The sequence below is a fragment of the Patagioenas fasciata genome, chromosome 1 (genome assembly GCF_037038585.1).
Source record: "Patagioenas fasciata isolate bPatFas1 chromosome 1, bPatFas1.hap1, whole genome shotgun sequence".
In the NCBI taxonomy this organism is placed as follows: Eukaryota; Metazoa; Chordata; class Aves; order Columbiformes; family Columbidae; genus Patagioenas; species Patagioenas fasciata.
This window is the reverse complement of record NC_092520.1, coordinates 4,847,175-4,861,341: the sequence shown is the minus strand read 5'-3', so window position 1 is coordinate 4,861,341 and position 14,167 is coordinate 4,847,175. Positions and strand designations below refer to the sequence as shown.

The following is a 14,167-nucleotide window of genomic DNA, read 5'->3' as shown; positions in this document are numbered from 1 at the left end:
TCTAGCTGGAAGCTTTGATTTAACAACTATACCATTTTGACCTCTGGATGAATTTTTTTCGATGAATCAGTCCCAGCTGTTTCCACCCCACAGGAAAGCAATTTCAGGCACCAGGGAGGAAATTTGGGCTTTCAGGGACTGGAACAGCCACGTTTGTGGAACCGATGAAGCTGCCTCAAGAGCAGAAATAGAAAATAGGGATGGACGCAACTTGCAGCAGATTATCTTCTTGTTAACGCCCAAGTTCTGTGCTGATGGTAGCAAAACTTAGCAGTTTATCTCTGTATCTCCCTGGTTTGGCAGTGGAATCACAGAATGGACTGGGTTGGAAAAGCCCTCAGAGATCATCCAGTCCAACCCTTGGTCCAACTCCAGTCCATTGACCAGATCATGGCACTAAGTGCCATGGCCAATCTCAGTTTCAAAACCTCCAGGGCCGGTGAGTCCAGCACCTCCCTGGGCAGCCATTCCAATGCTGACCACTCTCTCTGCACAGAATTGCTTTCTCATCTCCAGCCTCAATTTCCCCTGGCAGAGTTGAAGCCCATGCCCCCTTGTCCTATTGCTGACTGCCTGGGAGAAGAGCCCAATCCCCACCTGGCTAGAACTGCCCTTCCGGTCGTTCTAGAGAGTGCTGAGCTCACCTCTAAGCCTCCTGTTCTCCAGACTGAACAAGCCCAGCTCCCTCAGCCTCTCCCCATGGGTCTTGTGCTCAAGTCCCTTCCCCAGTCTTGTTGCTCTTCTCTGGACCCGCTCCAGCACTTCAATCTCTTTCCTGACCTGAGGGGCCCAGAACTGAACACAATACTCCAGGTGTGGCCTCCCCAATGCAGAGCACAGGGGAAGGATCACTGCCCTTGTCCTGCTGACCACGCCGGTTTGGATACAGGACAGGACACCATTGGCCTTCTTGGCCACCTGGGCACACTGCTGGCTCATGTTGAGCTTCCTGTCCGTTAGTACCTCCAGGTCCCTTTCTGCCTGACTAATCGTCTCTAGCTGAAGGAAAAATGAAGAAGCTGCAACACCTCTAAAACAATCTCAGACTTTTGGGAGGACAAATAGGTAGCACCAGGGTGAGGTGCTCACCATATTTTTCTCAAATGCAGGACCTGGGCTAAGCAGTTTTGTTAAATGTGGTTTGATCATTATTGTGCCACATTAATATGAAAAAGAAGAGGTTTTTAAAGGATTACTAGAGCAAATAAAAATAACACAGTATTTTGTGAAGGGTTATTCCTGAGAAAGAGCGTTCGCATACCGATCTAAGCCTCTTTGCTGCTGCTCCGACAGCTCGGACGCCTCAGGGCTTTGAGGAGCCACAGCTTCGTAATTTCATTCATATACACAGAATTCATAGGCACAGACCAAGAATTAGTGAGGCTGGTGGGGAAAATATCTACAGTAGGTAACTTGTAACTCATCAATAGAAGCTCAGCAAGAACAGCAACTCCAAGAATTTATTAAATTTTCACTGTAAATAATATGTTTTTTGGCACAATGTTTCAATCATTAGATAATGATGACCAGTAAGAATTCTCACGTCCATCCCCAGCAGCAATATAGACTGATTTCCTAAAAAAAAAATCAACATTTTACATTGCAACCTAGTTTTGTGACGGATCTTCCTGCTGATTTTAAGCACGTAGGGACTTTTGCATAGATATGTATTGCACAGCTCAATGTATTGCTTCTTTACCACCACTTCATATCTACCACTTGATTGTACTCATTCGATATTTTATGGCTGCATTTCAGTAGCTAATAATGTCATTTTGGGCCATTTCCTAAGAGAAGTGTTCAAAGCGTAGTATCTTAATTTAGCCAACAGGTGAAGAGTTAAGTAACCAGAATATGGGCAGTGTTCAAAGATTAGGTCAATCTCAAGAATGTATGAAAATGGATCTGTAATTCAATTATTTCATTAATAGTCCCTTTTTGTGAGCACCCTAAACCCTGAGCTGACAAACCATCCTAGCATTTTAAGGTAGGTAAATCCACGCTCCGTTGACCGCGATTTGACTCAACGCGTGTCCGTGATTTGGCCGCGGCGGCGAAAGGCGGAACGAGCTGCAACAGCTTCAGCAGGTTGAATGGAAAACTCCCCCCACCTGCACCCCCCGAGCAGCCAGGGCGTTGTACTCGGCCACGGCCTTCTCCGTTTGCAAGACCAACACATCGATCCCGTTTCTTTTCAGGTAGTCCACGGTAGATTGTGGAACCTCAGAAGAAAAAAGGAAATGGGAAGAGCAAGTATTAGATTTTTCCCCCCTACGCACACGGTGAGGCTTGAAGAAAAACAGGTGCTGATAGCATTTGTTAGTAGATTCACTTGAGTAAATGACAGGAACCAAACTGATAATACGCTCAGGTATTTCTAAGACTGATATAATGTCTTTCAGTAAAGCTACACAGCTCCCATCTCTCTTTAACACAGTTCAAAATGCAGCCCTTTCTTACAACAGTAGAATGGAGCTAAAGGTAATTAATATAAATAAGGTGTTACTTCACCAAAAAAATACAGAATTGCTTCTTTTGAAGGGAAGCTCAGCACTTGTGAGCTTTCTGTAGGTAGTTATCAAAGTATTATCAAAGTATTTCCAGCAGGCTAGAGAGCCAGTTCACAACCTATTTTAAAAGAGGGGACTAAGGACATTGTAAAAAATTCTCCTTGTTTAAATTGTTCCTGTAGCAGAACGTAAACCTGTTTACCGCTTGGTATTGACACTAACACGGCGGAGCTCAAATGGTGTTTCTTTTGGGAAGAGATGGACTCCTGGCAGGAGCTCAATCACGCTAATCCAGCATCCTGAATTTTCTCCTAGTAAAGCATCCTGGATTTTTTCTTTCCCTGATCAGAAAGAGAAGAAAACAAACAGTTCTAATTTATGTTGCTCACGGAACAGAATCCTACCTGCAAAGCCTCGCTCATGCCACGACCGATCACCAGAGTTTTAACGCCCTTCTTGACGACTTCTTCAAGGTCAGCTGGCTGCACTCCAGGGGAATGCTGAAGGTCAGGAGGAAAAACAGCAAATAACTATATATCTATATGTCATCTATATGTTCTGAACCTCTTCACAGAGTAAGGGGGTAAATTAGCAGTAAAAAAATGTAACAAAACCCTCTTTTCTGCATACACATAGTAGCTAACACTGGTGATTAAAATAGGTATTTTATATGCAGATGGAGGATGGTAGTGAATCAACTGATAGCAATATTAACATTCTTCATAAAACAGTTAAAAATAAAAAGATGCCTTACACATTTCTAAAGCATTTAACTCTATCAACTAGCATTTTATAAATATTAAAGGGAAATCAATAAACTGCAACATTTTGCTGTTTGCTTTCAAATGAACAAAACGTTTTTGTAATAAAGACTGCGGCAAGCCAAAGTCTATTCACTTTAATTATGAAGAGCTCCTCAAATAATTAAAACGCTTATGTTCTTCTCGTTTACTTCGCAAATCTCATTCGCCAAAGAGGACTGAGCAGTATTGGTCAGCTCCATTTCAATGAACAGCTTCCATTTCTGCACTATTCTGCATTTTCAGAAAGGAATATTTGAAACCAAATAAACTCCTCAAAGAAAAAAAAGAGCTTTAACAGCATGTTGATTGGGTTTTTAAAGGACGCTCATTTACCACTCGTAGTCTTTCAACATCTGAATTCACAAACAGACCTGTAACGTTAATACAAGACATTACTATGTCACACTAATTCTCCTCATGGATTCAATTTCTATGTATTTATATAGACAGGAGTAACATACTGTACAGCCTGTGACTAGAATTTGGCTCCTCTTTGGGGTGCATTGTTTAAACCATAAATACTACTTCCCTTCTCTATTTTTTAGTAGGATTCTCAATTTCTTTTAGAGGACTGAGATAAGTTTCTCACTTGAAGTAGGTAACACTGTGGTGGACTTCTGGAGAACGTTATTTTTATGGAGACGCCCATATATCTATATCCCCTATACTTCCATAAAATTCTAGGTTCATCCCATTAATTAAGGTCAAAGCACCAGCTTTACATTTGATATCTGCAACTAGAATGCAGTGGTTGCTTTGACATGCAGAGCTTTCTCAGAGCAAATCACAGCAAGTATATGTTTGGGACAGAACAGGTGATGCTTTTCCTTTTTGGGGTTTAAAGTAGACTCAGGACTCAGACAAAAAGAACTGGAATGGTTTACTGCAATTACAATAATTAGATTGATGAGGAAGGTTTGCAGTTTTAGTACTCCACAGACATTAAAGCCATGGAACAAAGGGATTTTCTTTGGTTGCACAAGACACTTTTTTCTAGGGGTTTCCACATAGAATCATAGAATGTCCTGGGTTGGAAGGGACCCACAAGGATCATGGAGTCCAACTCCTGTCCCTGCACAGGACAACCCCACAGTTCACACCGTGTGTCTGAGGACGTTGTCCAGTCTCTTCTTGAACACTGTCAGGCTTGGGGCCGTGACACCTCCCTGGGGAGCCTGTTCCAGTGTCCAGCACCCTGTGGGTGAAGAACCTTTTCCTCATGTCCAACCTGAACCTCCCCTGGCACATCTTCCTGCCATTCCCTCGGGTTCTGTCACTGGTCACTAAAGAGAAGAGTTTGGCACCTGCCCCTCCTCCTCCCCTTGTGGTGAAGACGTAGCTGCCATGAGCTCTCCCCTCAGTCTCCTCCAGGCTGAACAAACCAAGTGACTTCAGCTGCTCCTCATACGGTTTCCCCTCCAAATCCTTCACCAACTTCATAGCCTCTTCTGGACACTCTCTAGTAGCTTTATATCTTTTTTATCTTGTGTCCCCAGCCCTGCACACAGTGAATGCTCCAGGTGAGGCTGCACCAGCACAGAACAGAGCGGGACAATCCTCTCCTTGCCCCGCTGGCCGTGCTGTGCTGGATGCACCAGGACACGGGTCCCTCTTGGCTCCAGGGACACCGCTGGCTCATGTTCAACTTGCCATCAACCAGAGCCCCCAGATCCTTCTCCGCTGAACTGCTTTCCTGCATCTCATCCCCCAGTCTGTCTGTACAGCCAGGGTTGTCATGTCCCAGGTGCAAAATCCAGCACATGCTCTTGTTGAATTTCATGTGGTTGGTGATTGCTCAGGTCTCCAATTTGTCCAGATCCCTCTGCAGGGCCCCTCTGCCCTCCAGAGTGTCCACGGCTCCCCATAATTTTGTCATCAGCAAATTTACTAAGCACATGTTTTGTAGGTAACTAGTGTCTTTAAAGGAGACATGTAACACGATGGAATAACTGTATCAGTGCTGATTTGACAGCTGGAGGGACAGAGGAAGGGCAGAAGAATTTTCTCACCTGTTTTGTTCTCTTGTTTCCCTTTTAGGATTCCTACTTTTTTTCTCCCATTAGCAGATGGCACTGAAATGGAGCCAGCAGGGAGGTTGCCTTTCATCCCCAAGGGTTAAGGCCATAAGAACTATCAGTGCTTTGTTACAGAACCTTGCAGAGCCAGTTAGTTATACAATGTTCCCAATGACAGAATTATGTACTAGACAACAGGCTGATAGCAGAGAAGAAAAAGAAGCAATTTATTTCCAACTATAGCGTGGGATATGACCAGCAACACTTGTTTCCCAAGCTTCAGCTCTACCTACCCCCAGGAAAACACGTTCAGAGAAAGCAGGGACACTGGAGTCAAACACAAAGAAAATGCATCTGGTGAATCCGAAAATTTCCAGTCTTGATGGGATTATTTTTTACATTTCTTCTCAAGTTGGAGATACAGTCTAGAAAAGTTTAGTTCTGTTCTCATATTTGTTGCTTGCTATTCATTTTTAAACCAAATCACCAAACTCCTCATAGCTGCAAGGACAGAACTGACCTAAAGCAGGAGCTTTACAAGTGACCTATATAAGGTGAACCATTAACATGTTGGGTTTTTTACTTCCTGATGATATAAAAAGACGCCAGAAAACCTACCTCTCCAAATAACTCAACTATTTTTTCTCCTCCTCTGATTTAAATCTAACACAGACTCATTTTTCTTGTTTCAGTTGGAGGACTCCTCTAAAGACTTTTATGGACTTAAAGCTTTTACGTGTCACCTGAAAACATCCCTCGTTTGAAACTTCAAAAAGAAAGCACAGCCTCCTAAATGCTAATAGGTGGATATAGTTTGAAACCAAATTTCTCAAGTGGTCGGAATGAGTATAAAAATGTGACTGAGTTGGGACTAGTTGGGAACTTTTCAGCTACTCTATCTGTTCTGCTTCTCCATTCATATGTACCAGGAAACCAATGTTGTCAAACAAACAAAAAGTGACATCCCACACCACAGAATCCACCCCTCCGAGCAGCCAAACACCAAAAACTTCATTTTTCATAATGAGGCCATAAATATGTTTAAAAGGTTACATACACAGCTGTCTTTCTCTCTGCAAGGTACAGATCTCTTTGCATGACAGCACTACCTTTCTCTTGGCGTTATGTACCCTGTATAAACTGAACTCTGACAGGTTAATAAAGTTCCGTTCCCCAAATATTCTAGATGACGTTCCAAACCCAAAGGTTCTGCCCTTCAGTTGTGTCCAAATGAACTGAATAGCGCTGGATCCGCAGCGTGGGGACAGCTGAAGGTGTTGGGGGTAAGACCCCCTCAGTACATCTTTCTTTTGTGCTTTAACTTTTGTTTAGAAAACACTGGTTTTTTTTCTAGCCAATCCAGCTATCTTAGTGCAATCCCTAATCTGGGAAGAATTATCAACAACAGGTTCCTAATGCAACCAACATTAAGCTACTTCGAAATCTGGAATGTCAACGCTATTCCATGTACATTTACAAAATTTTGACAGCATTTACAGATTAAGTTTAAAAATTGTGAGGGCAAGCACTTTGTACATGGCTACCAAGAGAAGCCATTGTGTGGCTCGCCAAACTGCGAGCTTTCCGTGGGGAAACTAGTGCATGTGACACTGTATCTGCGTGTTTTTCCTCTGAAATAAGCACAAGGGACACCAAGGAAAAGAATATAAACTAAACCACATGTGTTGTTGTCTTCCAAACACATAAGGTCAGGTAGTGTTGACTTCTTCTAACTTCCAGACATGGTGTATCTGCAGCTCCATCACCTCCCTGCACAATCACAGAACTGATACTGTCCTGTATCAAAAATAGCGTGGTCAGGAGGACAAGGGAAGTGATCCTTCCCCTGTACTCTGCATTGGGGAGGCCACACCTGGAGTATTGTGTTCAGTTCTGGGCCCCTCAGCTCAGGAAAGAGATTGAAGTGCTGGAGCGGGTCCAGAGAAGAGCAACAAGACTGGGGGAGGGACTTGAGCACAAGACCCATGGGGAGAGGCTGAGGGAGCTGGGCTTGTTCAGTCTGGAGAAGAGGAGGCTTAGAGGTGAGCTCAGCACTCTCTAGAACTACCGGAAGGGCAGTTCTAGCCAGGTGGGGATTGGGCTCTTCTCCCAGGCAGTCAGCAATAGGACAAGGGGGCATGGGCTTCAACTCTGCCAGGGGAAATTGAGGCTGGAGATTAGAAAGCAATTCTGTGCAGAGAGAGTGGTCAGGCATTGGAATGGCTGCCCAGGGAGGTGCTGGACTCACCGGCCCTGGAGGTTTTTAAACTGAGATTGGCCATGGCACTTAGTGCCATGATCTGGTCAATGGACTGGAGTTGGACCAAGGGTTGGACTGGATGATCTCCGAGGTCTTTTCCAACCCAGTCGATTCTGTGATTCTGTAACTGCCTCTGTTCTTCCCCGGAAAATTCAACCTATGGAATTTCTGGCTGGAACTTTAACAACTGCTTTCTGGACTATCCTTAGAGTCCTATATAAAATGCAGGGTGGATAATAAAAAGCAAACTTACATTAGTTCCAGTTTCTCGCCAATCCCAGGTTCGGCTTCCTCCCGGCCACACTTTGCAGTCCTTGTACGTGGTAGAACAGCCTTTCACCTTCATCTGACCCCAAGAAAGGGAAGCAATTTCAGGGGAAGACATCACAAAGTTCAACCAAAGTCTGGAAAAACGGATATTTAATACATAACATCAGGCTCACATATGCAGCACATTAATAAAATCAGAAAATTCTGTCCTTGCCCCCAGGAGCTGGAAAGGAAACGTTCTTACAGACTTTATTCACGTGATATTGGGACAAGAGAATTGAACTGAGGATCAGCAGATTTGGTGAATTATCAGTCCCAGGGATTGCGTGGAGGGTTTTGGGCAAATCATTATACATGTTAAATCTGTGCAAGTGTTGGGTGCTCGAGTTTTAAAACTATCAGCATGGATCAGGTCCCAGAATATCCTCTTGCATCTGGGCTTTCATCTCCTCCCTAAAATGTACAATGAAGATGATAATAATTTCCTCAAATATCCGAGAGATTAGACTGTTTCTTTGATTGCTCCATTAATTTAAAGGAGTAAATTAGATTTTAAAAATCCAAAATGAACCAACCCAACAGAAAGCCATGAAGAAAACAATGGCATTGCCATGTTGCTACAGCAATCAAGACTTTCAGAGACCTAAAGGGATCAAACCTTCTTCGTCTTGTCACTCTTAGAGGCCAAGTAACATCTGTAACATCTCAGGACACTTAAACACCCAAATAATGTATTTTCTAAGACCTCAGTCTTCACTGTTTCAACTTAAAACCATTATTTCTAATCCTTTCTGTTGCAGACAAGGAGAACAGCTTAATCTTAGTGTTTTTCACTAGCTTGTGTTTTCCTGAGGACTTAACTCTTTTTTTCCTTTCTTTGAGGTTAAATAAACTTCCCTTCAGTCCTGTTTTCTAAATCTCTGCTTATTTTTACCTTTTTGTATGCATCTTTCTTTGACGTCTGTTGCCTAGAACTACACAGAGTGCTCCAGCTGAGGCCTTATCAGCTATAGACCAACTGCTTTTTGGTATTAGCAGCGGTAATTTTTAGATCTGCTATCACAATCCCAGCTGGGCACCAGGAGGGCAGGGACATCTTTCTGCCCTTCCAGTTCAGAAGAACAACAGTCTGAAATCTGAAAAAATAAGGTTGTTTCTGCAGTAAAAAGACATCTGTTCCTGGCTGATGCAGAAAACCTCAGTGGCAGATCCTTCCAGATACATGGTTTCTCATCCTTTACGTTTTAATTGTTAAATTCACCAGGAAAAAAAAGATCATAGGAATCCTGGTGGCACTGATTAAAGAAAAAGCACTCGCAAAAGACAAATCTTTGGATTACCTGACTATCATCCTGCATGTGCCACAGCAAACCACAGCCTGGCCAGACAGGACACGCTCCTCTCGGATCGCCAGGAGCGGATCCCAGTATCCCATTTCAAATGTCGCATGAAGTAAAAGCTGCGTTAGTTTGGATCTGGCACAGGACTGGAGCTGCTTCTTCCACGTAATAACAGAGCGATTCTTTCTTGTTTGCTCCTTTGTGAATTAGCGGCATGTGTGCCCTACCAAATAGGATACCAGGCAAGCAGCTATGAGGGACACAAACTTGCTCGGATTCATATATTCTACATTCTCTCATTACATATCTGCAATGCAATGGATTGAAACAAAAGTTTCTAAGACTGTTTTTCCAAAAGTCTGCTTGAAGGGAGATTATAGCAGAAGAAATAACCAGCACAAGGCGAAATCACCCATCAGTCAAAAAGGAAAGACTGAATAAACCACCACGAATTTCTGCCTATGCTAGTTTTGAGACGAAACAGCAGAAATAGACCCGGAGGTCAGACAAAGGTGAATTAACAATAAAATGATTAGGAATATCAGATTTCCCAATCCAAACAGCAGTACAAGGCTGGGACTGTGCAATTGAACAGGCGCAAACTGCAAATGGGAGAGTTAAGGGTTCCAAAGTGTCTTCTCCAAACAGCACAAAAATGAGCAAACAGCAGAAACAAAGAGACAAAAATAAAAGCCATAAAAATTTGTAATCTAAAAATATTTCCCATAATACTGCCAGAGAATATTGGTAAGGTCAGGCTATATGAATTAATAAGAGTATCTTAAATTTGCATAGGAATGAATCTTTTAACAGGAACTTTGGACATTGTTGACAAAGGGCATGGTCCAACTACCAATCAGAAAAATATTTCCCCAAGAAATTAATTGTTTTTTAAATATTTCACTATGAGAAAAGTACAGTAGCAAAATATATAGTACCACTAAGGATCAAAAGACACATGAACTATACAACTCAGAAGCATAATCTAAAATAGCAACTTATTTCAATCACAGCAGCCTAAACACAAAGAGATGCGGAGAAATGGCTCAGGAATCTATAAGCAAAGTTATGAGGGTTTAAAAACCTAGGAAATAAAGGAAGCAGAAAAGCTTAAAAAGGAGGCAAAATACAAGTTTATACAAGGAGATTATACTAAAAAATATGAAGCAGCAGTTAAGGGTGGCAGGAGAAAAAAACAGCTGAGAATAAAACAGAAGAAACTTGAGGCTGAATTGCAGTTGGGCAAGCAGGTGGATTTTAAAATTGTCTTCTCTGAAGGCAAACATTGTTTCAGAGCAGCAGCCACTAGTAACAAATAGAATAAAAAAGGTGAAGCAGAGAAGTGCAGACAAAATTTTATTGACTACAGTAGGAAAGAATGTTTCATAAAATACAATGTGCAACCTGAGATCAAACAATAAATTGACTTATGTCAAGCTTCAGGCAGAAAAACTCCTGTAAGGTATCAAAAGATGATGTAGTTTTTCTCCAGTGCCAACTGGGAACAGGGTCATGGGGCGGAGGTTGGTGAGTTCGCTGCAGCCGGTGCCGTTTCAGAAGCGATAGAGGAGCTAGAAAAGCACTTCAGGATTTAAAAACTGACAGCAGAAAGGCGAGCGACAACGACAGGCTACGCTTAAACGAACTGGGTAAGGAGGGAGCAAGATGCAAAGTTTAAGAACTAGGAAAAGATTTTTTCGGGAACTTCGTCACAGAATCACAGGCTGGTTGGGTTGAAGGGACCTCTGGAGATCATCCAGTCCAACCCACCTGCTAACGCAGGGTCACCAGAGCAGATCACACAGGAAGATATCCAGATGGGTTTGAATGTCTCCAGAGAAGGAGACTCCACAGCCTCTCTGGGCAGCCTGGTCCAGGCTCTGGCACCTCAAGGTAAAGAAGTTTCTCCTCATGTTCAGATGGAACCTCCTGTGCTTCACCTAATTTTGCTGAGGACCCAGATGAAGGCGTGTTATTGAGTAGATCACGAAGCAGGGGGCGCATGTAAGAGAAGGGGGAGAACAGCATTTTGATGTATATCATCTATATGTTCTGAAACTCTTCACAGAGTAAGGGGGTAAATTAGCAGTAAAAAAATGTAACAAAACCCTCTTTTCTGCATACATACAGTAGCTAACACTGGTGATTAAAACAGGTATTTTATATGCAGATGGAGGATGGTAGTGAATCAACTGATAGCAATATTAACATTCTTCATAAAACAGTTAAAAAGATGCGTCACACATATCTAAAGCATTTAACTCTATCAACTAGCATTTTATAAAAATTAAAGGGAAATCAATAAACTGCAACATTTTGCTGTTTGGCTTCAAACGAACAAAACCTTTTTGTAATAAAGACTGCGGCAAGCCAAAGTCTATTCACTTTAATTATGAAGAGCTCCTCAAATAATTAAAACGCTTATGTTCTTCTCTTGTTTACTTTGCAAATCTCATTTACCAAAGAGGACTGAGCAGTATTGGTCAGCTCCATTTCAATGAACAGCTTCCATTTCTGCACTATTCTGCATTTTCAGAAAGGAATATTTGAAACCAAATAAACTTCACAAAGGAAAAAAAAGAGCTTTAACAGCATGTTGATTGGGTTTTTAAAGGACACTTGTTTACCAGCAGTACACTTTCACCACATTAATTCATAAATAGACCTGTATTGTTAATATAAGACACTATTACATCACACTAATTCTCCTCATGGATTCAATTTCTATGTATCTCTATATAGACGGGGTAAGATACTGTACAGCCTGATTAGAACTTGGCCCCTCTTTAGGGTGCATTTTTTAAACCTATTTCCCTCCTCTTTTTTTTTCGGTAGGATTCTCAATTTCTTTTAGAGGACTGAGATAAGTTGACACCTGTTTACTTCCAGCACGCTGGTAGGAAGGAGGAAGAGAGGAAAGGACAGAGAGCCTAGAGAAGCAGCGAAGGGGGGGCAGTTGTCACATGGGGGGGGGGCCGCTGTCACATGGGGGGGGGCAGTTGTCACACAGGGGGGCGGGCAAACAGCTCTTGAACAATCCACCCCCTCGCCTCAAAACAAGGCCCCGCCGCCTCACACGGTTCTCCCCCGCCCCACGGAACGTGTCCCCGCCCGCGGGGCCGGGAGCCGGCGCCGAGCAGACCCCACCAAGGCCGCCCCCCTGCCCGCTCCCCGCTCCCCTCAGCCCGAGGCCCCGTCACGACCGTTACGCGCCCGCACTCACCGCCCCGCGCGCGACCTCTACCCCGCCGCGCAACCGCCGCCTCTCCCGCGGGGGCGGGCGGAACCACCCGCTGCCTCCTCATTGGCCAGCGCTACCCGCAAGCCCCGCCCTCTCGCGCTCTCCGATTGGCCAAACCACCGGGCTGTCCCCCCCCAGGCCCCGTCATAATTGACTCCGCCCAACGGCCGCCCCGTCTTGTTTTCATTCCCCCTGCCGCACGAGGCGGGAGGTGTCGCCCTGCGCCGCTCTAGCTGCCGCCCCCCTCCCCTCCTCTTCCCCTCTCTGTCCCGCGGTTGCATTGTGGGATCGTGGCGGCGCGGCTCGACAGCGCCCCCTCCCTCCCCCGCCCCCTCCTCCCCTCCCGGCTCCTTCTCCATCCTCAGGTCCAAGATGGCGGCGGCGGCGGCTCCTCCGGCTCCATCTCCGCCTCCCCCTCCCCCGGCAGGCCCGTGCTGCCCGGGCTCCTGGCCCAACTTCGCCGTCGTCTGCTCCTTCCTCGAACGCTACGGGGCCTTGCTGGACCTACCCGAGCTGCCTTTCCCCGAACTGGAGCGCGTCCTGCAGCCGCCGCAGGAGCCCGGAGACCAGGGTGAGCGGCCCGGATACCAACTCCCCCCCCACATATGCCCTCCCGGCCGGCTCAGGGGTGCCGGGGGGCGGAGGGGGGAGCCGGGGCTATTCCCCCCCCCCCGCCTCCTCCCGGCCCCGGGGGTGGAGCGCGATGAGGGAGAGGAGGGGCCTGGGATTCCCGGAGCGGCGCCCCGGGGGGGGCGGGTAGACTTGTTCCCCCCACAGCCCCTTCGGGAGGAGGGGTAGATTTGTGTGTCCTCCCCCAACACAGCCCTTCTTTAGGAGGGGGGCGGGGTAGACTTGTCCCCCCCAGCACAGCCCTTCTTGGGGAGGAGGGGTAGACCTGTGTCGTCCCCCCACCCCGCCCAGCACAGCTTTTTTAGGGCGAGGGGTAGACCTGTCGCCCCCAACACAACCCCTTTGGGCTGAGAGGAAGGCCTGTCCCCCCCAACACAGCATTTCTTTAGGAGGAGGGATAGATTTGTGTGTGCCCCCCAGCACAAACCTTCCTGGGGAGGAGGGGTAGACCTGTGTGTCCCCCAACACAACCCCTTTGGGAGGAGGAGTAGACCTGTCCCCCCTAGCACAGCATTTCTTCAGGAGGAGGGATAGATTTGTGTGTCCCCCCCCCAGCACAGCCCATCTTCTGGGGGCTGGGGGGTAGACCTGTGCCCCCTCCCCAACACAGCCCTGTTTTTTTAAGGGGGGAGCAGCTGTGTGGAGGGAGCTGGCTCCCCCCACAATAGAGCTGGGGGACCTTCCCCCTCCCATTCTCCTCCTTATTACCGGCCGTGACCCCCCCCACACACCCTGTTTTTCAGGGTTTGCTCCCTAGCTCTGTGCGGGGGGGACTCCTGCAGAAAGGAGGGCAAGCTAAAATAACTATTTTTTTAAATAACTATTTTTCATCAGCCTGACGCTGGCAGTGGGGCTCTTATATCTCTTCTCCACAGCTTGGGGGTTTGCTTCTTTCCCCCCCCCCCATGTATAAGTCCATTTTTTACATCTCCCTTGAAACAAGGACGCATACAGGAGACAACGTCCTGATCTTTCACCCCCGCCTCCATTCCTCTCTGTATATGTGGGGTGGGGGGACACAGAGAAGCCTTGAGCTCTCCCCACAGCTGCTATTTTAGGCCATCTCCCCCCCCTCGACACTCAGCCAACCATTGTGTG

At 45.8% G+C, this 14,167-nt stretch overlaps 2 protein-coding genes across 4 annotated transcripts in view; one reads left to right on the top strand and one right to left on the bottom strand.

Annotated features, from left to right (window-relative positions):
- Positions 1-1,442: 1,442 nt before the first annotated feature.
- On the bottom strand, positions 1,443-13,091 carry AAMDC (adipogenesis associated Mth938 domain containing). Of its 3 annotated transcripts, none has more exons than XM_065833379.2 (4): positions 12,948-13,091; positions 7,842-7,992; positions 2,915-3,010; positions 1,443-2,222 (listed from the first exon to the last, which is right to left on the bottom strand). In XM_065833379.2, the coding sequence occupies exons 2-4, from the start codon at positions 7,971-7,973 to the stop codon at positions 2,082-2,084; spliced, it is 369 nt and encodes a 122-aa protein (XP_065689451.1). In that variant the 5' UTR covers positions 7,974-7,992; positions 12,948-13,091; the 3' UTR covers positions 1,443-2,081. The 3 variants fall into 3 exon arrangements, with proteins under 3 accessions (XP_065689451.1, XP_065689433.1, XP_065689442.1); XM_065833361.2 differs by lacking the exon at positions 12,948-13,091 and adding an exon at positions 12,422-12,500; XM_065833370.2 differs by lacking the exon at positions 12,948-13,091 and adding an exon at positions 10,969-11,147.
- Positions 12,780-14,167, top strand: part of RSF1 (remodeling and spacing factor 1) — a 64,424-nt gene continuing 63,036 nt past the window's right edge. Inside the window, exon 1 of the mRNA XM_065833348.2 lies at positions 12,780-13,010. Within this exon, the coding sequence (XP_065689420.2) occupies positions 12,812-13,010 (199 nt within the window). The 5' untranslated portion in view covers positions 12,780-12,811. The remainder of the gene's footprint in view (positions 13,011-14,167) is intronic.

Coding starts and splice junctions, on each gene's coding strand:
- AAMDC (XM_065833379.2), bottom strand. CDS start 7,973: ATGTCTTCCCCTGAAATTGCTTCCCTTTCTTGGGGTCAGATGAAGGTG. Junction 3,011..7,841: donor GGCGAGAAACTGGAACTAAT/GTAAGTTTGCTT, acceptor CCTGACCTTCAG/CATTCCCCTGGAGTGCAGCC. Junction 2,223..2,914: donor GCATGAGCGAGGCTTTGCAG/GTAGGATTCTGT, acceptor TTTTCTTCTGAG/GTTCCACAATCTACCGTGGA.